The sequence below is a fragment of the Oryctolagus cuniculus genome, chromosome 16, assembly GCF_051225735.1.
Source record: "Oryctolagus cuniculus isolate XC-2025 breed Fujian yellow rabbit chromosome 16, ASM5122573v1, whole genome shotgun sequence".
In the NCBI taxonomy this organism is placed as follows: Eukaryota; Metazoa; Chordata; class Mammalia; order Lagomorpha; family Leporidae; genus Oryctolagus; species Oryctolagus cuniculus.
Genome location: NC_142882.1, coordinates 8,885,636 through 8,912,193, shown reverse-complemented (window position 1 = coordinate 8,912,193; position 26,558 = coordinate 8,885,636). Strand labels below are relative to the sequence as shown.

Sequence of the window (26,558 nt, the reverse complement as noted above, 5' to 3'; positions counted from 1 at the left end):
GCCATCCTCCATTGGTTTCCCAGGTGCATTAGCAAGGAGCTGGATCGAAAGTGGAGTAGCCAGTACTTGAACCAGTGCCCATATTGGATGCTGACACTACAGGCATCCTTTACCTGCTGCTGCTACACAGTGCCGGCCCCCTGCAGAATATTTAACCGGATCGCCAGCCTCTACCTACCAGGAGCCAACAGCGCATCACCAGCCACGATATCCAAAAATGTCTCTAGACATTGCCCAGTGTCTCCTGGGGGAGCAGAACCGACCAGTGTGGGAACCATTGATCTAAATATTAAAACACAGAGCAAACGTTTTCTCCCAGTCTCTTGCTGCTTGTTTTCATTTATGATGCCTTTTGCCACACAGAAGTTTCTAATTTTGTGGAGTCTGACTTTCTAGTCTTCTGTGGCTTTCAGTGCTAATCTGCTTTATAAAGAGTCGGGCACATAGAACATCCTCAAATAAGTAACAAATGCTGGGAAATTGTACTCATTTTGCAAGTGGTATGAGAGTAGGAGGGTAGGAAGGACCTGAATGTTTTCACCAGGAAAAAAGAAACCAGACCTCATTCTTCTCTCAGCATTGACTTGGGGTAGGTGGGAAATCTTTGTGCAAGAAGTGTTCACCTATTTATGTGTCTGTTGGCAAGAGTATTTAAAATTTTTAATTCAAGAAGCAGAGACAGAGAGATGAATAGAGAGAGCTCCCATCCACTGGTTCACTCCCCAAATGCCCACAATAGCCAGGACTGGGCCAGGCTGAACCCTAGAGCTGGGAACTCCAGCAAGTGGTGCAGGCTTAACTTCGTTTGCCATAATGCCTGTCCCAAAGCCATTTTTAAAGAGGGACAGAGCCCCATGACCATGGGCACTGGGTTTTCAAACATGATGCAGAACTGAGTGACAGAGATCTGGAGAAAGTGGTGGCTGCCTGCTCATGCCCCCAGGCCGGTAGGCACCTGCGTTTAGAGGCAGGGAGGGACATGGGACCACTTAGGTGAGGCTGCTGTATAGCAGTCTCTGTGAGCACATGAGGTGTGCTGTGGAGCTCTCTGCTGCATTGACGCAGGTCCATGGAGACTGGAGCCAGCTGTGAGGACCAGGCCCACAGCCAGGAGAGGGGCCCAAATTGTCCTGCTCACTTGCTGTGTCCTTGGGTACAGAGGACCTTTGCCTGCCCACCCAGTGACAGCCAAGGTCTCAGGCTTGGGGGTACAAAGAGCACCCATTCTCCAGCTGAATTGACGTGAAGGGCTTGTGTTACGGAGCAGGAGTTAATGGCAGGTTCCTTTGCAGCCCTCAGTGAGAATGGCTGAACTTAGAGTCATTCTGCTTGTCAGTAGATTTTATTTTTTAGAGTGGTTTTAGGTTTTCAGAAAAACTGTAAAGAAGCTATAGTGAGTTCCTACAGACCCCTCCCCTAACAAAAACACAATTCCCTCTATTATATCTTTGTGTGATGCATTTCTTTTAATTGATAAACTGATGTTGACATATGTTAGGGTTCACTCCTTGTGTTGTACCATCTGTGGGTTTTGACAAATGTGTAATGCCTTGCATCCACCATTAAAGTATCACAATATTTTTGCCGCCCTAAAAATGCCACATGTGCCTGTTGCTGGCAACCATTGATATCTGTCTATGGTTTTCCCGGAAGTTTATGTAGCTGGACTCATCCCTGTGTGTGACTTCCCAAACTGCTTTCTTCTGCTCAACAATATGCATTTAAAGTTCTTCTGTATTTTTTTTTTTTTAAGATTTATTTATTTACTTCAAAGGCAGAGTCACAGGGAGAGAGAGAAATCAGTCTTCCATCTGCTGGTTGGTTCACTCCTTAGATGGCTGTAACAGCCATGGCCAGGCCAAAGACAGGAGCCAGGAGCTTCATCCAGGTCTCCTACAAGGGTGCAGGGGGCCCAAGCACTTGGCCATCTTATGCTGCTTTCTCAAGGCATTAGCAGGGAGCTGGATTGGAAGAGGAGCAGCTGGGACTCAAACCTGGTATTCATGTGGGATGCTAGCGCCACAGGCAGCAGTTTAACCCACTGCACCATAGCACCGGTCCTTCTTCTGTATCCTTTTTATTATGGGATCAAACTTCATTTTATGGCTGTGCTATGCCAGGGTACTGTAGAGAAATGGAATGAAGTTTATTCTGATGTAAAAATATTCTGAAATCCATCATACATGAGGCCTTTTGATAAGCTCATGGAAAATGCATAATGTGAACTAGCTACATATGAATTTCAGTTGTTTATTTACCAAAATAAACTTAACCTTTCTTTTCCACGACTTTTTAAAGTACTGATGTACAAGTGGAGTTTATTTATTAGTCCGCCAACTGAAGGACACCTTGGTAGCTTCAAGCATTTGGCTCTGTGGATAACGCTGCCATAGACATGTGGCCTTAATTTAAACTTAGAGCTTCTGGGGTGGGAGTTTGGCCCAGTAGTTAAGATGCATATATGCAGTCGGCGCTTTGGTGTAGCAGGTAAAGCTGCCTGCAGTGCCGGCGTCCCATATGGGCACCAGTTTGAATCTCAGCTGCTCCACTTTCAATCCAGGTCTCTGCTGTGGCCTGGGAAAGCAGTAGAAGATGGGCCAAGTCCTTGGGCCCTTGTACCTGCATGGGGGACCTGGAAGAAATTCCTGGCTTCTGGCTTTGGATCAGTGCTACTCCAAGGGTTACGGACTTCTAGGGAGTAAACCAGCGGATGGAAGACCTTTCTTTCTCTGCCTCTGCCTCTGCCTCTTTGCAGCTCTGTCTTTCAAATAAATAAAAAAAAAATCTTTTCTTTTAAAAAAAAAAAAAAAAGATGCCCACATCCTGTATTGGAGTGCCTGGGTTCAAGTCCTCCAGTCCACTCCTAATTCCAGCTTCCTGCTAACGCACTTGTAGAACAATAGGTGATGGCTCAAGCACTTAGGTCCCTGCCACCCATGTGGGAGACCTGGATTGAGTTTGATGTGGCTCAGCCCTGGCTGTTGTGGGCATTTGAGAGTGAATCCATGGGTAGGAGTTCTGCCTCTCATTTTTATATATATATATATATATATATATATATATACACACACACACACACACACACACACACATAAAAAGAATTTTCCAAGTACAAATGTAGTCATTAGTTTTGCCTTCATATAGTACATTGTGAACATTTGGAATTTACTTCATTTTTTTTTCTTTGCAGATTTTTAAAAAATACAATGTCTAATGGTTATGAAGACCACATGGCTGAAGACTGCAGGGACGACATTGGGAGAACGAACCTAATTGTCAACTACCTCCCTCAGAACATGACCCAGGAGGAGCTGCGGAGTCTGTTCAGCAGCATTGGCGAGGTTGAATCTGCAAAGCTCATTCGGGATAAAGTAGCAGGTAAAGAACTCACCGTGCAGCGTGGTGGCTCTGTGGCAGTTCTTGGTGATGGCTGTGACGTTCCTATCTATGTCCAGCCCTGTTTTTCCACTGCCCTGATGTAAGATCAGACATATGTTCTCTAAAGAGGAAAAACCATTTGTGAGACAGAGCCCATGCATAATGTCAGGAAGAGAGGGGAAATGATGAGCCCCAGACATAGGGACCACTCTGAGAGCTGGAAGGGACCAGAGGACCACGGCCTGATCTGGCTTGGTTTGTACACGTTGGTTAAGTGCCATGTGTGCAAGAGATCCTGGTGATGGACCTGTGCCTGCCTGCTGAGGTCCCCATTCATGGTCAGGCCTATAGTGGGATGCTGAGTCCTCTGAGGGCACCCCTCATTACATTTGGGCCGCTGTGTTCACTGTCACACTGTCAGCTTGAACTTGAGGGCAAGAGCCCAGCAGCTGAAGGCCTTGCTCTTGTGGTCCCTGTAAGTGTGACTTCTGGGCCTCTGTCCCCATTTGCAGTGTGGGGTAGTGGGCCTTCCCTCATGATATGCCCACCTCCTGGTACCTTGAGACTGCACTTTGTGAGAGTCTGGCTCTCTGAAGAAACTATCAGAGGCTCCCAGCACTGCCCCCTCTTACCTGCCCGAGAGGAACATGGGAGGTACTGCTGCCTCTTCCTGTCCTTCTCTGGGAGTGTTGGCTGCCACGTTGGTGGTTGGGACTAATTCCCTATCCTGGAAACCAATTTGAAAAGTTTTCTTTCTTTTTTTTTTTTTTCTTTCTTAATATCTATTTATTTGGAAGTCAGAAAGAGATTGATCTTCTATCTGCTGGTTCACTCCTTAAATGGCTGCAACAGCCAGAGCTGGACCAGGCTGAAGCCAGGAGCTCAGAGCTCCTTCTGAGTTTCCCATGTGGTTGCAGGGGCCCAAGGACTTGGACCATCTTCTGCTTTCCCAAGCACATTAGCAGGGAACTAGATCAGAAGTGGAGCAGGCTGGTGCCGCGGCTCAATAGGCTAATCCTCTGCCTTGTGGCGCTGGCACACCAGGTTCTAGTACCGGTCAGGGCGCTGGATTTTGTCCCAGTTGCCCCTCTTCCAGGCCAGCTCTCTGCTGTGGCCCGGGAGGGCAGAGGAGGATGGCCCAAGTTCTTGGGCCCTGCACCCGCATGGGAGACCAGGAGAAGCACCTGGCTCCTGGCTTCGGATCAGCGCGGTGCGCCAGCTGCAGCACGCCGGCCACAGTGGCCATTGGAGGGTGAACCAATGGTAAAGGAAGACCTTTCTCTCTCTCTCTGTCTCTCTCTCACTGTCCACTTTGCCTGTCCAAAAAAAAAAAAAAAAAAAGTGGAGAAGTAGAGCAGCCAGGACTCAAAGCAGTGCCCATATGGGATGCTGGCATTGCAGGCTCTCTGTCACAGCGCAGGCCCCTCAGAGTTTTTAAAGAGAATAAAAAGGTTTTACTATGGAAAGTTTCACATTTGTGTAAACAAAGAGTAATAATTGAACCTGATGTACCCATCGTTCTACTCCATCAGCCTTCAGTGTTTTCCCAGTAAGGCAAAGACACTTGAACTTGGGATGGCTCCTATAGAGGCTTATGACTTATGGCTCCTATAGAGGCTATGGGGAATTAGTTATCAGCCAGGGTCTCTGAACCCAAAAGTCTTCTCCCATTCCAATTCAGAGAGCCTGTGACTTAACGTCTCCTGGAGAGGAACTGTAGATAATACACAGTTGACCAGTGTGAAAATGTTTCCTGTTCCAGGAAGTCATCCTGAATAAGAGAGTCCTGTTCAGAAGGGTATTAAAATTCCACTGTGCCATTGACGAGTCTCGCCTTTCTCTTCTTCCAAGCTGGTGGGAGGGAATTTTTAGCCCTGCTGTGAGGTTCCTGAGTGCTGGAGCCTGATTTCGCAAGCATTGCTAGCATTTTACCGTTTTGTCTGTTGGCTTCTTCTGGTTTTCAGAGTAATGTGAGCTGTACTAACAGAACACCTAGATTTAGTAGCATCCATCTGGAGAGACAGAGATTTTCCATTTGCTGGCTCACTCCCCAAATGGCCACAACAGCTAGGGCTGGTCCATGCTGAAGCCAGGAGCCTGGGACTCTAGCCAGATTGCCCATGTAGGTAGTAGGGCCCCAAGTACTTGCCATCTTCTGCTCTTCCAGGCATGGTAGCAGGGAGTGAGATTGAAAGTGAAGTAGCTGGTACTTGAACTGACACTCACAGGGGATGCTGGCATTGGAGGCCACAGCTTAACCTGCTGTGATGTAATACCAGCCCTGAGAGCTGATTTTGAGAACCCCGGAAGGAAACAGAAGTGGAGTTTGGAAGTCAGTTGCACCCAGAGACAAGCTTTCTCCTTTCTCAGTAATAGTGTGCCAGGAGTTTAGAGGAGGCATGTCTGGCCATGTCTCAGCTCAGAATTATGCTCATGGCTCTCTCCAAGGAGGGAAGGAGCTTTATGAAAAGACTTCCTGCAGCACCACTTTTGTCATCCTGTCTCCAACGTGTGGCAACTTCTCATTTGCTTCTCCTGGGTTGTAGCCTTACTTTCTGCCGCCTGTTCATTTTTGCTTCTCTCTCTCTCAAGATTATTAATTTGAAAGGCAGAGTGACAGTGAGAGGTCTTTCATCTGCTGGTTCATTCCCCAAATGGCCACAACAGTTAGGTCTGGGTCAGGCTAAAGCCAGGAGCCCTGAACTCCATACGGGCCCCCATGTGGGTGGCAGGGGTCCAAGTACTTGAGCCCGTGCCTGCTGCCTCCTAGGTGTGTTAGCAGGAAGCTGGATTGGAAACAGAGTAGCCAGGACTCAGGCCATTTGTCTTTTTATGACACTGCTGTAGCGAAACCCTTGCCTACTGTTGTTCTTGGCCAAACTTGGGCTGCATACCCTTCCTCCACCCAACCAGCGAGCAGCGTGTTGCATCGAGTCCTCAGCCCCACTCAGCTCACAGCCTGGGTGTAATGCCCCTGTAGTAGCTCTTCCCGTGTGGCCTCACCCTCAGCTGATGGCTGCCTCTGAGTTGTCTCTACTGTGGCCTTGTCCCTTCTGCCTGCCTGGCTTCCCAGGACCCGTGTGAGAACCCACTTTCCCTGGGTCTCCGCAGGGTTCCCCATTGATACTCAGACATGCTCCATCTCTGCTGGTTTTTAAGATTTATTTATTTGAAAAGCAGAGTTACAGAGAGGCAGAGAAAGAGAAGTCTTCCATCCTCTGGTTCACTCCCCAAATGGCCACAATAGCTGGAGCTGGGCTGATCCAGAGCCAGGAGCCTCTTCCAGGTTTCCCACATGGATACAGGGGCCCAAGGACTTGGGCCATCTTCTACTGCTTTTCCCAGGCCATAGAGCTGGAAGGGAAGTGGAGCAGCCGGGACTCAAACCGGCGTCCATTTGGGATGCGGGCACTGCAGGTGCGGCTTTCCTACCCCATCTCTGCTGTATTTAAAAGAACCCTTTCTACACTCCCTGACTTTGGCCCAGGGTTTCCCCACCACGGCCAGCGCCGCTGACATGCAGCCTGGACCATCCCTACTAGGAGCAGCATCCCCGAGTCCACCACTGCTTCCCAGCAGCACCTTCCCGAGCTTCCACAGCCCGTCCCCACACACTGCCACTGCCGGGGAGGCAGGATGGCCCCCTCCTGACAGCTCTGTTCTCTCTCTTTTTTTTTTTTTTTTTTTTAAGATTTTATTTATTTGAGAGGTAGAGTTTGAGAGAGAGGGAGAGACGGAGAGGGAGGTTTTTGTCCACTGGTTCACTCCCCAAATGGCTGCAATGGCTGGAGCTGCGCCAATCCAAAGCCAGGATCCAGGAGCTTCCTACAGGTCTCCCGTGCAGGTGCAGGGGCCCAAGGACTTGGGCCATCTTCTGCTGATTTCCCAGGCCATAGCAGAGAGCTGGATTGGAAGTGGAGCAGCCAGGACTTGAACCGGCACCCATATGAGATGCTGGTACTGCAGGCGGCAGCTGTACCTGCTATGCTACAGTGCCAGCCCCAGGAACTCTGTTCTCCCATTCTCTTCTCCTGGCTTTGTACACTGGGCTCTGTCCAGCTCCCCCTTTTCCCAGCCTATCACTTAGGCAGTCCTCAGGGTTAGTCCACGGCCCCATTCTCCCAAAGCCTGCCCTTGGAGTGAGTGAGGTCACCTTGTGTCTCACGTGCACCCTCAGTTGGCTGTCTCTCCTTTCAGCAGAGGCTCTCCAAACCCACACTCCAGTTCAGTGTGTTCCAGACAGACTTAACTCTCCTGCAAGCCAGCCATGTGTCCCAGTGTCCACATCCTGCAGATGGCACCGTTGCCCCTCAGTGGCTCTGCTCAGAAATCAGTAGTGCTCTTCTCCAGGGCGTTTCTTCTGCCCTTCGCTTCCTTCCCTCGCCCCGCCCACCACCGCCTTGTCCTGCATTCTTACCCTGGCCTCTGCAGTGGCTTCCTCCAGAGCGTTCTCTTCCAGCGCTCTCCTCTCAAACCCTCGGGCCCGGGTTGCATTCCGGGACCCCAGCCAGTCAGCCTTCATTGCGGGGCTTGTAGGTTCCATGGCAACCAGGAGACCTGCACCACAGGGTTGTGTGCCACACAGAGGTGGAACTTTGTTGTCCAGTCTGTTGGTATAGGTCACAGAGGCAGGGGCCTTAGTAATTGTGGCCCCAGACATAGCCGTGGTGTTTGCTCAGTGAGTGAATGCATGTTGCGGCAGTGACTGGTGCTGGCGACTGGGGGAGAGCACAGGTCAGCACGGACATTCATTCATTCAGCAAATATTGAGCGCCAACATTGAACTGGGCAGTGGTGTGTGCTGGTATCAGAGACTGATAAGAGTGCTTGGGGTGCCAGGCCTCAGCCCTGTGTCGAGGATAGGGTGCTTGTTCTTGCACAGGCACTAATTAGCCTAATGGGGCCGCTGCAGAGTCATCCATGCTGCCCGGTGCCTTCCTGTGCAGCCCTGCTTTGTTCACTGGTGTCTGGTCTCATGTGTGGCCCACAGGGGTCAGAAGTCAGCTGTCCACCTGTCAATGCTGGCCACTAGGTTCCCAGCCTGGCACAGATGTCTGTTCACTGATGGTGTCCTAGAAAGTTCCTAGACGTGAGCGTGCACCTCCTGAGAGATCCTGGTCCTTGTCACCACTTCCCCTATCCTCCCCCAAGCCCTGCCAGCCCTAGGCCCAGCGGGATTTCTCATCTCTGCCGGTCTAATGGGGAGCACAGGACATCTGGCTGTGGTAGTGCTCCACGTTGTTTTCATCTCTTTACTGCCTGGCTATACTGATTTTATAAATACCCCTCTTTTCTTTGCCCATTGTCTTGCTTTTGGAGGCCTTTGCTGTTTCTCACTGCCTTGTTAAATCACTGTCCATCCCCCTCCCCCGCTGCCCCAAGCCCTGAGACCCAGTCTTTGTCTGAGAAGTCTTCTTTCCAGCCCCTGTAGACATTTTTTTTTTTTTTTGGACAGGCAGAGTGGACAGTGAGAGAGAGAGACAGAGAGAAAGGTCTTCCTTTACCGTTGGTTCACCCTCCAATGGCCACCGCGGCCAGCGCGCTGCGGCCGGCGCACCACGCTGATCCGATGGCAGGAGCCAGGTACTTATCCTGGTCTCCCATGCGGTGCAGGGCCCAAGTACTTGGGCCATCCTCCACTGCACTCCCTGGCCACAGCAGAGAGCTGGCCTGGAAGAGGGGCAACTGGGACAGAATCCGGCGCCCCGACCGGGACTAGAACCCGGTGTGCCGGTGCTGCAAAGCGGAGGATTAGCCTAGTGAGCCGCAGCGCCGGCTTCCTGTAGACATTTTAAAGAAACAACTTGCCATACCCACCTTTGCCGCTGCAGAATAGGCCTCATCTGCAGAGACCCACCTTCTCCAGCTGTGCACCCCAGCTCAGTCTGGAGCTTTTCCAGTTTCAGGAAGCACCAGAGATTCAAGAACTGTGTCTGGTAACGTAAGACAAAACGGTGAGGACCCCTCTCTCCAGTCTCAACCCTCAGCTAGAGATGGAGATGTAAGTGTGTTGCATGCAGGAACGCTGGCTGGTGTTTTCCCTCGGGTGCCCAGCAGCGTGTAACCAGTGCTAAGTAGAAACAGCCAGGGCAGTGGCTCTCTCAGAACCAGCCCTTGACTAGCATCAGCCTCTGGGGTCTCAAAAGAAATGCAGCGGCCAGCGCTGTGGCGTAGTGGATAAAGCCACCACCTGTAGTGCTGGCATCCCATATGGGTGCTGGTTCGATTCCTGGCTACTCCAATTCCAATCCAGCTCTCTGCTATGGCCTGGGAAAGCAGTGGAAGATGGCTCAAATGCTTGGGCCACAGCACGCACGTGGGAGACCCGGAAGAAGCTCCTGGCTCTTGGATTCAAATCAGCTCAGCTCTAGCCGTTGTGGATGGAAGACTGTCTCCCTCCCTCCCTCCCTCCCTCCCTCCCTTTCTCCTTCTGCCTCTGCCTCTCTGTAACTCTGCCTTTCAAATAAATAAATCTTCAAATAAGAAAGAAATGTAGGTGCCAGAGAACCAGAGCCAAGACCCTGCCCCGCAGCCGGGAGACATGAAATTGGGGGAGCTTTTCCTGCAATTTGGAGTGAGAGTTGAAGGGAGCACCAGCCAGTCATCCCCAGACCTCAGGCTTGGAGCTGATTCATCCTTTCTTCCTCCCTGTCTCCCCTTCTTTTGTTTCATCCTCTTCTACCTGTACCTTCTCCACTGTATCTGTCATCCCAAGGATCCTGGCTACTCCCCAACCCCGGCTCTAGGTACCCCTCTGCCTAGGCCCGCAGACCCCTCTCTCTCTGTCTTCCCCCTTACCCCCATTTAGGTGTGGCATCTGATGCAGCCAGAAGGAGCTTTTCCATGCATGCTGCACACTCTGGGTTCTGGGTTAAGGAGGACCTAGAGAGCCCAGTCCTCGTCCCACCCAGGTGCCCCACAGGTGCAGGCAGCTTAGGGAGCCTGCCTGGAAGAACAGGAACTGGGGCTGCTTGCCTCCTCTCCCCGGGGAACCTGGGTGTAAGTGAGAGGTCAAGGAGCTTCACAAGCCCTGAGGCCACCTGCTGGTTACTGTCCCTACCCCCATTGGGACTCCTTACTGCTGCAGAGGCTCTTGGGAGCAGCTATGTGGTTGGCAGCAGAGGTGTGGGTGAAGTACTTCTGCTCTGTGGCATCAGCAGGGGGGATGAACGTTACAAATACCATCCCCCTCCTCCTCGCCACCCACCACAGCAGGCACTCACCTCTCTGGGCAGCTGCTTCCTGTCACCTTCTGCAGCTGCCCAGTCATGCCCTCTACAGGTCTCTGTGACGTGTCCTCCTGCCGCCCCTGCCCGGTGCCTGCTGCCCTTGTCCTACATCTGGACTGGCTCACAGGCACCCTGCCAAACGCCCTTCCACCCAGTGGCCACCTCCTTGATCATTCCCCTGGGCCCGTCCTGCTCAGCTGCTCCATCCACCTTGCCTTTCCTGGAACACACTGAAGCTGGCTCCATCTCTGGGACCTGGCACTTGCTCTTCTGTCTGGATTGCTGCACCCTGCCAGGCCCAAGTCTCGGCTCAGATATCACCTCCACCAAAGGCTCTCCTGACCGTCCTGTGTCACGTGGCCATCTTGTCAGCTTCTCTTACAGCAGAGATTGTCCTCGTGGGATCTGCATGGGGACTTCATTCACGGGGCTCTCCCTGCCTGTGGTTCAGTGTCAGGGGCCTGCTTTCTCTGCTTTGTTATCTGATTGCCCACAGGGATGTGACAAGGATCTTTGAGGCAGCAGCTGTCCTGTATTGTGAACAACATCAACCCCCGCCAGGGCCAAAGCCTAACGTGTAGCAGGCACTCAGTTAAGATGTTGGATCATGGAAGATGACATGGGGAAGGAGGTGTGGCCATCTAAGGATGTGTGATGTTGGCAGTGTGGGCATGTGTGTGGTCAGGAGTGTGTAGCCAAGACAAGGGCTAAAGGTGGGCCTTCAGGGACCATCACTCTCAGTGCATAGGCAGAGGATGAGGAGCTAAAGAGGGGAGTTGAGAGAAGGCATCCCTGGAGGGCAGTTAGTAGACAGTGTGCAGTGTTGCCAAGAACTCAAAGAAATGGCCCTTGGGGCAGCACCCCAGGGCCAGCAGTGACCATGCTGGGTTGCCCAGCAGAGGAGGGGTGAGGAGCATGAACCAGGGCCATGTTTCTGTGTCAGGCAGAGCCAGATGGGGCTGTAGACATGGGGTCTGGGACATGGGTCCTCCACCGTGTCTGGTTTTCTCTAGCAGCATGCTCGTGAGTGCCTGCAGCAAAGGGGCCAGGTGTTGCAGGTAGAGGGGAGAGCAGGAAGACAAGAAGATCTGAATGTGACTTGGTGACCAGATGTTGCTTCATTGCTCCATCCTGGGACTGGGCAGATGAGACAGGCTCAGTGGCCTGGCACAGAGGGGTTGGAAAGCAGGAGTTGGAAGTAAAGTAGCTAAGGGTCAGAGTGGCGATCAGGAGGCCATGACACACATGTTCTACACAGACAGATTGGACGTCGTCTGCCCTGTGCAGAGACCCTGAGCTTCCCAACCTCCAAGCCACTGCCAGTTTTCTGAGCTGTGACCACAGTTGTGCTGGACAGGCCCTGCTGGGGTGTGGTCCTCCTGTACTTCTGGTCTTGTGTCCCTAATGCTGTGGGTACTTACTGTCCAAGGTTCTGGAACCAAGTCTCAGACCCTGGAGTTTTGAGAGATATGGGTCAAGAGGATCAGGTTGGAGCTGACATTGTTGTGCAGTGGGTGAAGCCGCTGCCTGTGACACTAGCATCCCATATCAGAATACTTGTTTAAGTCCTACTACTCTGCTTTTGATCCAGCTCCTTGCTACTGAGCCTGGGAAGGCAGCGCACCATGGCCCAAGTGCTTGAGTCCCTGCAACATATGTGGGAGACCCGGGTGGAGTTCCTGGCTCTTAGCTTTGGGCTAGCCCAGCCCATGCCATTGTGGCCCTTTGGGGAGTGAACCAGCAAATGGAAGATCGATCTCTCTCTCTCTCTCTCTCTCTCTCTCTCTCTCTCTCTGATTCCTTCTCTCTTACTCTGTCACTCTACTTTTCAAATAAATCTTGAGGGTCAAATTCTGTTTCTGTTTCTTTTGAAAGGAACATGGCCCATGTAGAATCTCAAAAGGCTTGCAGAGTGTCTTTGCTCTGGAGGACGGGGAGCCCCACCCCGGCAGCCCCTCTGGCAGTGTCAGCTGTGTGTGAGCACCTTCTTTCAGAGAGGAGAGCATCGAGGGGGAGTGGCTTGACGGGAGTCACCTGGTAGACCGAGTACTTCAGTGGTGATGAGTCTCCTGGATGGCCAGTGTGGCATGAAGGCCCGAGCTCTGTCTCCTGACTGAGGGAAACCTCTGGCCAGCCCCAAGAGCCTCAGCAGATGTGAGGACTGAGTGTGCTGCGGGGTCCATGCTGAGGTTCTGAGACAGAAGAGACCTATAGGGAACTGAAGAAATCAAAATCCAGTACAGACTCTGGTTAATAACTGGGCAGCAGTCGGGTGGTTCATAGTGGTAGCACATGTACCCTGCTAATGTACAGGGTTACTGGTAGAGACACTGGATAGGGATATCTGGGACCTCTGTGTGTTATCCTCGTAGCTTTTCTAAAACTGTCCTAACAAATGAAGTGTATTTTTAAAATAAAGTGGCAGTAGAATCAAAAGAAAGCAGCCATACCAGGTTAAGTGCTGTGCTGGTCATGTCGTCAGTGGGAGGGCCCTGGGTTACTATGCAACTGCTGTGAAGGTCTCTCCTGACCTTTGTTGCGCAGCTGTTCCACCTCTGTTCCCAGAACAGCACCTACACGCTGTGGTCACAGCAAGGAGAGCGGATATGCCCTTCTCCGGGCTGCCTCCTGCTTCTTGAGTGGCAGGTTGATGATGGCATTCCATGAGGCTCCGTCCTGACTCTCACCCTCACCTGGCAGTCACATCTCCGTGGTTGCTGATACCCCATCTGTAACCCTGGTTTTCTTTGATGACAAAGAAGTCAGGTTTTCTTTTTATTGTTATTTATTTATTTTATTTGAAAGAGCTACACAGAGAGCGGAGAGGCAGAGAGAGGGAGGTCTTCCATCCACTGGTTCACTCCCCAGTTGGCTGCAATGGTTGGAGCTGTGCCACTCCGAAGCCAGGAGCTTGGATCTTCCTCCAAGTCTCCCACGTGGGTGCAGGGGCCCAAGGGCTTGAACCATCTTCTACTGCTTTCCCAGGCCACAGCAGAGAGCTGGATGGGAAGTGGAGCAGCCAGGACTCAAACCAGTGCACATATGAGATGCCAGCACTGCAGGCAGCGGCTTTACCTGCTACGCCACAGCGCCAGCCCCAGAAGTCAGGTTTTCATGTCACTTATGACTCCACAGAACTTGAGAGGGTGATGTTGTTAGGGCAGAAAATGCTGGCTTGGGAAAGGCCTGGGCACGTGGGCAGGCCGCCAGGCAGGGTCAGGGGTGTTCTCAGTTCTGGCTGCCCCTTGGACTTCTTGCCGTCCTAGGTGCCTCAGGTGGCAGAAAGGAAACAGAGCCAGCATGAGGTGGGGCCACAGCCCAACAAGCTTCCCACTCTGAGCCAGGAGGCAACACAAACAGTGGGGACACCTGACACCTGGGCATCCGTTGGGCTCTGCCTACCTGGTCTCACAGTGGCAGCACCTGTGGAAACCCTGGTCTGGACTCCACGGGAGACAGTACTCTGTGTTTTCTTTTAAATTATAGAAATACTTTTTGTTAATTGCAGAAAGTTTACAATCCCATTCCGCAGAGGCCTCTGTTCCTGACGCCTTAGTCCATTTCCCTCACCTCCGACCCAGCCATTTGCTGCTGTCAGAGAGTCGTGTGCATCCTCTGCCTGTCCACTGGCAGGCTGATTACTAACGTCTCCCTATTCCCACGCAGGACACAGCTTGGGCTATGGCTTTGTGAACTATGTCACTGCGAAGGATGCGGAGAAAGCCATCAACACGCTGAATGGTCTGAGGCTGCAGTCCAAGACCATCAAGGTAAAGAGGTTTGCTCCCACCCCACCTGTTCCTTGCCTGGAGTCTTCATGCCAAGGGCCTTGATGCTTTTAGGCATCTGGGGTCCCTGGCAGATACATCTGTCCCAGACGTTATACGAGTGGCTCACAGCCACCTCTGTTCACCGGGAAGGGGGTCCCATGGCAGGAACTTGCACAAGGTCAGTTGCCACACCCAGTCCAGGGCATCTTGACTCCCTCTTCTGTCTCTTGTGCTCTGGGAACAGCCTGGTTGGCTGTACCCCCTGTTGCGGGCTCTTGGTTTACACAGCAGTTGCACCATCCCCATCACCCTGCTTTACCAGGGCCAGTCATGACCCTTTTCTCATCAGTTTGTTCAACAGCTGCTGTGCACATGTTTCCTGAGCACCTACTGTGTGCTCCATGGTGACCCTGACAGATTCAGTGCCCTCATGGGGCTGGGGTGGGGGTGGGGGTTGCAGACAGTAAACAAGAAATAGGACAGCTGCCTGCCACAGAGGCAGTTGTGGGGGAGGCTCTGCAGTGACAGGTGGCCTCCTGGGACAAGTCAGCAGATGCTCAGGCCACACAGACAGGCTTCCTGTGCCTCCTTGTCCTTCTGAACCGGCTTCCTCGGCCCCTCCCTCATTTGGATTGCAGTTCTCCATCAGTGTGCACCCCCTCCCCCGGCCTCTTGTCCCCAGGTAGCCCTACATTTCTCCTGATTCTTGCTCCCTCATCTCTTTTCAGTCCTGGGCACTGAGCCCTGTGACCTGGCTTCCTGTGGCAGCCAGGCAGTGCCTGCCACCAGCCCTCGGGGTGCCCTTGCTGGGTGACCATAGACCTGGTGGTGTACACCTGCCAGAACCATCACTTTGAGAAACACCCTCATGTGAGCTTTTGGCTCTGCCAGCCCCTTCTGATTCACTGGGGCACCCAGGAAGAGACCTTCAGAACTGGCACCAGGGCTGTGCTTCTTGGGCTCTGAGCACCAGTGCCACCAGGGAGTTGTAAATACAGGTGCCTGGTGCTGCACTTTAACCTCCTGAGCCCACTGTGGCATGGGCCCGGATACCCATGCCCTTACCAGCCCACCAGGGGAGTGAGTGTGGCCGCAGCTGATCAGCCTAGAGAGTGACTTCTGTGGCAGCTCTGAAACTGTCCCATGATGTAGGTTTTCACAGTGCCACACCCTCCTTGGAACCGGCAGAACCTCAGTTGCAGGGGGACTTGGCCAGCCTAGCCTCGTGCCAGGAACAACTAGGGCAGGAGTGCCCAGAGGCCCCCACAGTGCAGGCTGGGACAGGCAGCTGCATGGTCGCCACTTCCACCCTCATGGGGGCTTTGGTGTCTTTCCTCAGCCCCGATTGTTTGTCCTTGGCCCAGAGAGGCTGCCTGTCTAGGGAACTTGCCTCTCGCTCACACAGCAAGTGCTCTGCAGATCTTGTTGCTGAGATGCAGGGCTGGCTCTACTTCCTTCTTTGAGACTGATGATGCAGAAGTTCTGGAACATCTCTCCCAGAGGCTGGAGCCAGTGACCATGGCTTCCCCCTCCTGTCGCCCTGTCCTTGTGCATGGGAGCCTGCTGTCTGCTGGCAGCCCTGCCTTTAGTCAGTGGAATCTGGTTCTCAGCGCTTCCACCACTGTCCTAGTTCTGAAGAAGCAGGCCAGTGCCTGTACACGTGAGGGCCCCCGTCTTGGTTCCTCCCACGTCTGCCCTGAGGCCACCTGGGCCCTGCTACTTCCAAGCTTCCCTCCGAGGTGACCTGGGATCCTTTGTCCATCATCAGCAAATCTTTACTGAGCCAAGTGCTGGGCCAGATTCTTGGAGGTGGAGAGACTTCAACTGGTCCCTCTTTCCCCTGCCAGGTCTTTGGTGATAGGTGACAAATGGCATGATAAAGGCCACCAGGGCTTATGTCCGTCCTTTTCCCAGAACTGTCTTCATGGTTAGTATGACACCGCTGTTGTCCTGCAGTTCTGTTCTGACATCAGCCATGAAGAGTTAGTGCGTCCCCCAACAAGACTGCCCTCACCTCAGATACAGGTGCACTGTGGGAGTCCCAGGGCTATCTGCACTTCTTACTAGTGGGCTACAAATTCAGGATTCCCCTTTCTCAGGACAGTTCTGTGCGTGCACTAGCCCTGACCCAAAGTGTGGAGTGACCAGGTGCCTCCAGAGTTCCTGCCCCACAAGCTGACGGGGGTGGCTTGGCCTAGAAGCAGCACAGGGAAACATCCATGGCATGTCCCTGATGGGAAGGTTGCCCCGTGGCCTCTCTATCATGTCCTTGGTGCCACCTCTATGAGCCCTGGTAATGGCTCAGTGCTGTTGTACTCCTGGTTTGAGTCCCTGTCTCTCCCACTGGACTGCATGCTTCTTCCTGGGCAGGGGTGGTCTCTAGTCACTTCCCTGAAACATCACTGGTGCTTTGCATGCATGAATGCCTGTGGGGGGTGGGGGTGGGGCACAGAGCCAGACTCCTACCCAGAGATACCCAGTAGCTCGTCAGTGCTGTCTTACAGTCTCGTCTGTTGGTCTCATCACTCTGTGTCTGCAGAGAGAACGTTCTTTCTTTCCACCAGGTCCAAGTCCCAGCCCTTCCAGAGCAGTTGGCTCCCTGCCCTCTCCTCCTTGGTGTCCCCACATCCTGCTCCCTCCTGCCAGGCCCCCCTGCAGACAAAAGGGCCTCCTGGCTGTCACTCTCACTGGGAATGCGTTGGTCTGTGGGGTCTGCACACCATCAGCCCTGACCCTCAGAAGCATTGAACTCCTTTCCTTGCTGTTGGCCTCGGGGGCTCCCAGGCCTCCGTGGCCAGGGCCAGCTCTCTGTTCTCAGCAGGGGCTGTCCTGTGCACTCAGGCAGCTGCCAGCTCTCCTGCCCACCACACTGAGAGCTCTTCACACGCAGGGACTGGGTCCTGTCCCCAGCACTGGCTTGTCTCCCAGAGCATCACGGAGGATGGAAGGCCGAGGTAGGAAAAGAGAAGCCGAGGCTTGCATCTCGGCCCTGCCAGACGCCACCTGCGGGCCCTCAATGTCTGTACTTCCTGTGATAAGAATAATGTCCCCTCACTATGGATTCAAAGACTGAGTGAGGAGAAGCTGTGGGGTGTCTTGGCTCACTGCCCAGCAGGCGGGGAGCCGTCAGTGTGAGCCATGCGGGGGGAGTGTTGACATGAAAAAGCGCTCGGTGCTCCATCGTTTGCTGCAGCACTGGCTTTTCCTAACCAGAGGATGAGCACCCTCCTTGGAGCTTAACCACATACCTGCCCTAATCCTAGAAAGCGGTCTTGTCTTCAAGGTGTCCTATGCTCGCCCGAGCTCCGAGGTCATCAAAGATGCCAACTTGTATATCAGTGGGCTCCCGCGGACCATGACACAGAAGGATGTGGAGGACATGTTCTCCCGCTTTGGACGCATCATCAACTCCCGGGTCCTTGTGGATCAGACCACAGGTAAGGCAGGAAGCCCGGACGGGGCTTGCTAGGGCCAACAGGTCACTGTTGGGATTTGAATGTCATGCGTTACCCTCACAGTGAAAGGACAGTGGCTTTGGCTGGATGAAGCTGAGGACGTGCAGTGAAGCCAACATTTTATGGTGGCAGCACCGGGAGATTGCAGCGCCTTCCCTTAGGCACTCATGTGCCCTGGCCTTGCCTGTGAACAGGGTGAAATGGCCCCTGCAGTCATCAGTGGAGGCCGATGGGACACAGCTGCTGCTTGTGATCCTGAACCCCCAGTTCTCATCACCCTGCAGTGGCGCAGTTGGCTGCCCCCAGGACCCCTTCCTCAGTCTCCATGGTTTGGGAGGACGTCCCCTCTTGGGAGCACAGATGCTGTGACTTCTCACTGGTGGTCCTGGTCCTGGCCACTGTGTGAGTCCCTCCCAGGCTGTCAGTGCAAGATTTAGGCACTGGGCTGTGTGTAAAGCCATGAGGCAGGGGCAGCCGAGGCCCCCCATGTACATGCCCCAGCTGTGTTCCAGCCCTACTGTCTGCCTGTCTGCCCCTTTGGACTAGGGTCTGGGACCCAGACTTCCCCTCCCAGATGAGGCCAGAGGCTCGGGTTCCTCAGCTGTTACCAGGAGGAGTGGGAATTTGCTGGCACATCAAAAAGAGAGACTGCTGTGGGGCTCAGCAGAGCCCTGGGATCATCCCCAGCTGATGTTTGCATTCTTCCTGCACAGACCCCTTAGCTGGGTAGCTGGGCCACAGGAAGTCATGGCTCTGAGGTGACCCGCAGCACCCCTCAGGCAGCTGCAGACCCCTAGGAACCTTGGGCCCTCGTGGCCTGTGGCAGCTGGGCTGGAGGTGTGCATGTGTTGACCTGCATCCCCCTAGGCTGTGCACCTTGGGGTAGGTGGCCCTGTCAGCCACTCTCCTTGCCACCGCCCAGCTGGGGTGGTTGTGCCATGTACTGGACCTGTCTGCTGCCCGCTGTAGACCTGGGCAGGGGCTGAGGAGGAAATGGATGGCCAGACTCTGCTGAGCTGGAGTGTGGTCCACAGGCCCAGGGTGCAGAATTTCATGAGGCTCTGGGTAAGGCCTGCAGCCTGGCACAGACTTGGGGCCTCATATCGCTGCCTTGGTTCCACCCTTTGGTCTGAAATGGGGTAGGTGGAGGCTGCCGTTTACTTGGTGTAATCTCCTAGTCTGCTCCTGGGGCCCCTGAAGTCACCGTTTAACCTTCAAGTGCTGGTTGAGAGAGAAGACAGTTGACTGGTCAGTGAGCACCAGTGCCCCCTACGCCCCCTACCCCCACTACGGGTCCCAGTTTCTGAGCAGGTGACCATTCTGGTGCTATCACTCCCTTGTCTTCCCGTTCTCTATGCCATACAGGCCCCTAGGAGGCCGAGCCATCAAGTTGGAGCCCCCCATACCTCTGAGGATGCACCCCCAGCCAACTGGCTTTGTTGGGCTCTCACCAGTCTCTGCACACACAGCTACCTGCCACACTAAGGGCGGTCACTTCTGCAGTCTGCTCGCCTTATCCCCTTGCTGGGACTTAGCCTTCTGTGCCTCTGCAAGGGTGGTGTCTCCCTAGGTCCTGGGATGCTTCGCTGTTGCCCCCCAGGGTCAGCCTCAACCCTCCAAGGGGTGCATGGCACCTGTGTTCTCTCCACCCACACCTCTGCCCAGCAAGAAGATATCCCTGAGACTCCCTCTGCAAAGCCCAGCTTCCCCACCCTAGGGTGCAGAATTGTAGACTAGGAAGGTGCACCCCAGGGTTATGGACCTCCCAGGAGGCCCTATGCTGGAAATGGGCTGCCACTTATTGGGACCTGCAAAGGCCCAAAGTGGGGCAGGATGTGGCCATGGGTTTATGTTGAGTTTGCCTCCAGGGGACATGCATTTTAGTGGTCAGGAGACCACGGACATTATCTTCAGAAGTCTTCACGTCTTGGACCAACAAAACTTAACTTTGTTTTTAATTTCTTTGCTTCTTTATTCATCATCATTGTGCACTTTATTGCTCATTCATCTGGAAATTGTGCCTTTTTTATCTTAATTGTGAAAAGCACTGGACAACATCAAAAGCACGGAGCTGTCTCTACAAGTGTACGTGGCACAGGGACACTGCTCTGCAGCTGCCATCCCGCCCAGCAGCTGCAGCTTCCTGTTATAATTGCCTCATGTTAGGGTTCGTTGAGGTTTCTGAGGCTAAGCTCCCGCTCGGCACGGGCACTGTGAAGTCACCGCTTCAACTCAGGAGAAAGTCTGAAACTTTAATTAGTTTATTTAGTTTTGTTTGTTTTAATTTAACCCGTTCATTTGCTTTCATGTTTAGGTTTGTTTTTGTTTGTTTAACCAGGCATCCAGTTCGTACCATAATAGACTGACTTGACTTTTGCTTTTCAGTTTTAAAGTTCCTTGCCTTTTTTCCCCTAACTCCATTTTTGTTGGTTTGTTAAAAAGGTTTGTCCAGAGGGGTTGCGTTTATCCGGTTTGACAAACGGTCGGAAGCAGAAGAGGCAATTACCAGTTTCAATGGTCATAAACCCCCAGGTTCCTCCGAGCCCATCACAGTGAAGTTTGCAGCCAACCCCAACCAGAACAAAAACGTGGCGCTGCTCTCACAGCTGTACCACTCACCTGCCAGACGGTTTGGAGGCCCCGTACACCACCAGGCACAGCGATTCAGGTGGGTCCCTAGGGCAGTGCGCTGGTGGCCTCGCAATGCGATGTGGGAAGCGTTGAGGGCGCCAGGCCCCTGCTGTTAGAAAGGTCTCCACGCTCCAGGACTTCCCGTGGAAGCCAGAGTCTGCAGATGCACAGTGCCTTCCATAAAGCAGTGTGATGTTTGCACAGAACCCTCATGCAGCCAGACCCTCTCCAGATAACTTAGAGACCGAATTCAACACAGAGCTGTGGAAACAGTGGTTGTATCGTTTGGGGAGTTAGAACAAGAGAGGTGTCTGTGTGTTTAGCACAGATGCAGGTTTTTCTCTGAATATTATCCACCCGCAGTTGGCTGAGTCTGCAGATGCAGAACCCCTGGAAGTAGGTGGCCAGCTGTACTTCTCCTGGGTTGTTCTCTTTCCTTGGATTTAAAAAGATAACACTGGCTCCTGGCAGAGAGCATACGGGGCTAACATGGCTTTCTCAGTAACATCAAAGTGGAGCTGTGAGTTTGAAAGATCACTCCAGGGGCAGGCTTGCCACACTGGGTGAAGCCACTGCTTTTATCTCCGCTTGCCCATAGCTCATAGCTGGGATTGAGTCTGGCCTCTGCTTCCCATCCAGCTTCCTGCTAATGCCCAGATGCCTGCAACAGCCACAGTTGCACCAGGCACTCCCATATGGGATGTGGTACTTGGGTCCTGGCACCTATGTAAGAGACCTGAATGGAGCCCCTGGCTTTGCCTGGCCCAGGAACCAAGTACCACATCCCATTAGTAAGAAGCTGGAGCTGGGTAATGAACTCAGCCGATGTGGGATGCAGGCCAGACGCTGGAGCCGCAGTGTGAGCCGGTGGCCTTCTCCATACCCCGCCTGCCTTGTGGGGTCGTTTTGGGTCTGAGTAGTAAATGTGCGGTGCAGGGGCCCAGCCCAGAGGAAGCACTGAGTTGGGCCTGCCTCCCGGGTCAGGTAGAATAGATCCGAGTCAGTAACTTGGACTTGACACTAGGACTGTCACTGCTGCAGGAACAAGGAAGACCTGGTTGAGGGGCCTTTGTGTCTGCTTTTGACTTTGTCAGCACCTGAAGAAGCGGTGTGAGGGCTTTTCTCGGGTGTGATTGGGGTTTTCTCCATGACTTTGTAGGTTTCCCATCTCTTGTGTGCAGTGAGGCTGGGTGGAGCCTGCTTGCCTCCAAAGATGCTGTCTGGAGAGGCGTGTTCCCGGGGTGGGGGGGGGCATTACTCTGCAGCCCACCTGCCCTGGCTTTCTAGTGGAGACAAAGGCTGGGGCTGCTGCTGGCTGCTTTACACAGAATTGAGATGGTCAGCAGTGCTGCTCCTGATGGGATGGGTTGTGGGCAGCAGCAGGTGGTGAGTTACTCAGTAACCAGGAAAGCAGGAGGAGCAGAGGGACTTTGACCGCGGTCAGGGGCCTGGAGAAGCCAGCTGGTGGCGTAGCAGAGTGATAGAGGTGTGGCAGGGGATCCCTGGACAAGATGAGGGGAGGAAGAAAGGCCCAGAGGAGTGGAATGGGCCATCAGGTCCCGTCCTCCTAGAAAAGCTCCCAAAGCAGGGAGGGATCCTATCTCCTTTTGTACTGTCAGAGAAGGGGTCATTGCTGCTGTCAGCTCTGAACCAGCTCTTGGGAGCAGCAGGAAGAACCACTGGCCAGAATGAGTCCTCAGAATGAGAGTCTGTGGCATGAAAGATGGAGCAGTGTTACCTGGGATTATTTTCCTAGACAGCTGTCCCTCATCCTCAGGGGATTGGTCCATGGTGCTCAAGTCTCCCACATGAGGTGGGTGATGTTTGCCTCCAGCCTGTGTGCATCCTCCTGTCTCCTTGAGTCCTCCCCAGATAGCTTCAGTAGCCTCCCACCATGCAAATGCTGTGTAAACAGCTTTCACGTTGTGTTTGGGGAACGCCACAAGAAAAAGGTCTGTGCGTGGTCAGTACAGACACGGTTCTCCTGCACAGTATTGCTGATCCTCGGTTGGTTGACTCCATGGATGTACAGCCCATAGAGAGGAGGGCTGATTGCGATAGCTGTGTAATAAAATAGGTGATGCTCAAAACTTGGGTCCATGAGTTCGGCACCTTTTCTAGGTGTCGTTAAAAACTGGCTGGGCTTAGTGTCCCGAGGATGCCGGGGTGTCCTCTGCGGCCCCGTGTGAACAGGCACTGGGGTCTCACCGTCATCCCAGGTGGCCATCTGAGTCGTTGTTCAACTCGGATGTCCTGTTGGAGCCCTTAACCTCATCCTTGTGATTTTGAAATCACTGCAGAACTGTGTTGTGACTCTTCACCTCCATACCTGCATCAGAAATCACCCTTGGACTCTGAGCTGCAGTCTGGGTGTCTTTTTTTTTTTTTTTTTTTTTAAGATTTATTTATTTGGGGAGCCAGCACTGTGGCACAGTGGGTTAAAGCCCTGGCCTGAAGCGCCAGCATCCCTTATGGGCGCTGGTTCTAGTCCCAGCTGCTCCTCTTCCGACCCAGCTCTCTGCTGTGGCCTGGGAAAGCAGTAGAAGATGTCCCAAGTCCTTGGGCCCCTGCACCCATATGGGAGACCCAAAAGAAGCTCCTGGCTCCTGGTTTCAGATCGGTGCAGCTCCGGCCGATGCAGCCATCTGGGGAGTGAACCAGCAGATGGAAGGCCTCTATGTAACTCTCTTTCAAATAAATAAAATAAATCTTAAAAAAAAAAAGATTTATTTATTTGGGAGGCAGAGTTACAGGTGGAGGGAGGGAGAGACAGAAAGGTCATTTGTCTGCTGGCTCACTCCCCAAATGACCACACCACCTGGAGCTAGGCCAATCCAAAGCCAACCCACATGGGTGCAGGGCCCCAAGCACTTGGGCCATCTTCCACTGCTTTTTCTCAGGCTATTAGCAGGGAGCCGGTTCTTAAGCAGAGCACTCAGGACGCAAACCTGTGCTCGTGGGATGCTGGCATTGCAGGCAGAGGCTTAGCCAGTGACGCCACAGTGCTGGCTCCCTGGGTGTCTGTTGAGAGTGGGTCTGTTTCATGGCACTACAAGCCAGCCACCCACCCCCATCACAGGAGTCTTGCTTAGGCTCACGGGTCCCGGAGCTCAAAGCCCAGTTTTCTTTTGTTTCCTGTTGCCTTGTGCAGCCCCACAGGTGTCAGCAGGGCAAGTATTCTTAAGCTGACCGTCAGGCTGCTCCTTTTTTTAGTATGTGAAAAGTCTTCGAGGCCACACAGCTTCAGTCTTCCTTATTACAACATCCGTGTGTTCTCAGAAGGCTCACTTTTCATGTGGGTGAAAGTGTCCCTGGGAAAGGATCCCATGTGTTTGATGATCTTGCCGTGGCTGGTGTCCCTCCTGGGCCCTGCCCTGTCTCGACTTCACAGCCCTCAATTTGGCCCTGGCCCTTGGGAGGTGTCTTCAGCCAGCCATAGGTGCCAGGAACTGTGGGAAGACGTTTTCCTTATAGCCTGCAGTGGCCCCTGCAGGGTTGTGTGCTCCCCAGACACCACTGGACTCTAAACCAGGGCAGGGAGTCATGAGGAGAGGGAGGTAGACCTCCGCCACTGTCCCCCCATGCACACGTGTGTTCACACACTCCCTGTACGGGAGTCCGGAGCCGGCATGGCACCCTGAGTGCTTTTTGCGGGTGGAGAGAATGATCAGGAGCATCTGCCACTTACAGCGCAGGAAGCTGCGGGGCTGACGGCTAGACAAGACTCCCCGCCACACACACAGTGGGTGGGCAGCCGGTGTCCTTTCCCACAGAGCGTGGGTCCCACCACCCCTGCTCCTCTGCTGCTGAACTGAATTCCTCTGGGTTTAAAAAGCAAAGTGGTGGTCTGACCCTGTGAGTGTCCTGCCCCCACCCCAACCCCACCGCATCCCCCCTCCCTCAGCTCCCTGTGTTTTGGCCTGCACTGACCTTGACCTGAACACTGTGCTCTCTGTTTGCTAGGTTCTCCCCTATGGGTGTAGATCACATGAGTGGGCTTTCTGGTGTCAATGTCCCAGGAAACGCGTCTTCAGGCTGGTGCATCTTCATCTACAACCTCGGGCAGGACGCCGACGAGGGGATCCTCTGGCAGATGTTTGGCCCCTTTGGCGCCGTCACCAATGTGAAAGTGATTCGAGATTTCAACACCAACAAGTGCAAAGGGTTTGGCTTTGTGACCATGACAAACTATGAAGAAGCCGCAATGGCCATAGCCAGCCTGAATGGCTACCGCCTGGGGGACAAAATCTTACAGGTTTCCTTCAAAACCAACAAGTCCCACAAATAACTCGCTCATGCTTTTTTTTTGTACGGAATAGATAATTAAGAGTGAAGAAGTTGAAACTTTTTTGTTAGTGTACAACTCATTTTGCGCCAATTTTCACAAGTGTTTGTCTTAGTCTAAATGAGAAGTGGAAAGGTTTTTATACTCTGGGATGCCACCGACATGTTCAAATGTTTGAAATCCCACAATGTTAGACCAATTTTAAGTTTCTTAAGTTATTTCCTTTAAAATATATATTAAACAGAAACCTAAGTAGACTGCATTGACTAACCAGTCCCTCCGGATGGTGGAGAAGCCGAAGCATGCTCTAACCTCTGACTGTCTAACACGCGTCTCACTCGCTGTCTTCACAAACTGGATAAGAAAAGGATGATCTTTTAGTTTTAGTTCTCAATCTAGAGATGTTAGACAGACGTGGAGGGTGTGTCTTCCCAACCGCGTCCGCATTCTAAGCGATTGATGCTTTGGTTGACAGGAAGCTGCTTTCCGAAGCGGGTCCCACAGCCATCTCCCGCTCGCTCAGTCCTGGGCTCTGCTGAGTGGTCCTGGGAGTGGCAGCGGGGCCCGTTGGAGGTGGGCTGCCACCGGGGAGGGGGCCACACGCCGGGCCAGGCAGGACCCTCCAGAGAAGGACACATAGGTGTTTTCTAAGCCCGGGCACCCATGGGAACGGACCAAAGAGTTTCAGGGAAACTCCAGTGTATTGTAGAGTCAGCTGTCAGCCCCGCACGCCTGCGGGTGTGTCGGTGCCCCGACCCCGAGCTTGTGCCCACACATCGCATGCACGGTGCCCCCACTGCAAACTGTCGTTCACGATGAGCTCTCCGGTTTCCAAGAGCATTTAACATAGCTTGAATGCATAAGATAGCTCTATTTTTTAATAACACATAAACATTTGAGCATTGTATCTCTCGCATCCCTTCTTGTGAGCGCTAGACTTGTTTCTATTTTAGTCGGGTTTTGTTTTGGAATTTTGCTTTCGTATGAACACTCAGCAGAAAAGTACTTACTTCTTGCCAGCTATCTATTAACAAAAACCTTTGATTTGTAGATTTAAAAAGATTAACCCTCCAAGTTCTCTTCATAACTGCCTTGACATTTTGGGTTGTTCTGTTCTGTTAATTTTCTTTTGCTTTTTTGTGTTTTTTGTTTGTTTTTACTTTTGCATTTAAGACCATTAAATTTGATTTTGTTTTGCTCGAATTTTGTTTTGTTTTTTATTTTACCTTTTCTTTCTTTTTGGCTAGGGAAGGTACAATCGGCCCAGCCTTCAGGGAGGACACATGAGAGCTTAAGAAACCAAAACTTCAAGAAGAAAGCATATCTGAATCTGTGACGTAGGAACGTGTGTCACAGGCTGGTGGCTTGAAGTCCAGGAGCTGGTAGGGAGAGGTGGAGAGGCGAAGAGAGGGCCCCCGAGTAGGCAGGGCCAGATCTCCTGTAGCTCTTCAAAGATATGATCTGATTTTACAAAGAACTACTACACAGAGGGTCAAAACCAGATAGCTTAGTACCAGCAGTTTTAACTTTGACATGAGACTCAAACATGTCATGATAGGAACATATTCCATAGTCCTTTATGGGTTTTTTTTTGTTTTTGTCTTTTTTTTTCTTTTTGAGAGGCAGAGAGAGGAGAGAGAGAGTTCCCATCCACTGGTTCATTCCCCAAATGCTCTGCTGGGGAGCAGAAGCCAGGAGGCAGGAACGCAATCCAGGTCTCCCACACGGGTGGCAGGAACCCAGCCGCCTGAGCCATCACTGCTGCCTCCCAAGGTTTGCACTAGCAGGAAGCTGGAGCCAGGAATCAAAC

General features: G+C 52.8%; 1 protein-coding gene across 8 annotated transcripts in view; it reads left to right on the top strand.

Annotated features, from left to right (window-relative positions):
• ELAVL1 (ELAV like RNA binding protein 1) overlaps window positions 1-25,951 on the top strand; it is a 38,099-nt gene extending 12,148 nt beyond the window's left edge. For 5 of the 8 annotated variants that reach the window (XM_051835490.3, XM_051835489.3, XM_089315053.1 and 2 more), the window contains 5 exons: window positions 3,191-3,378; window positions 14,274-14,377; window positions 17,661-17,814; window positions 20,275-20,500; window positions 24,427-25,951. In XM_051835490.3, coding sequence (XP_051691450.1) covers window positions 3,207-3,378; window positions 14,274-14,377; window positions 17,661-17,814; window positions 20,275-20,500; window positions 24,427-24,751 — 981 coding nt within the window. In that variant the 5' untranslated portion in view covers window positions 3,191-3,206 and the 3' untranslated portion in view covers window positions 24,752-25,951. 8 annotated transcript variants of the gene reach the window in all.
• The last annotated feature ends 607 nt before the right edge of the window (window positions 25,952-26,558 follow it).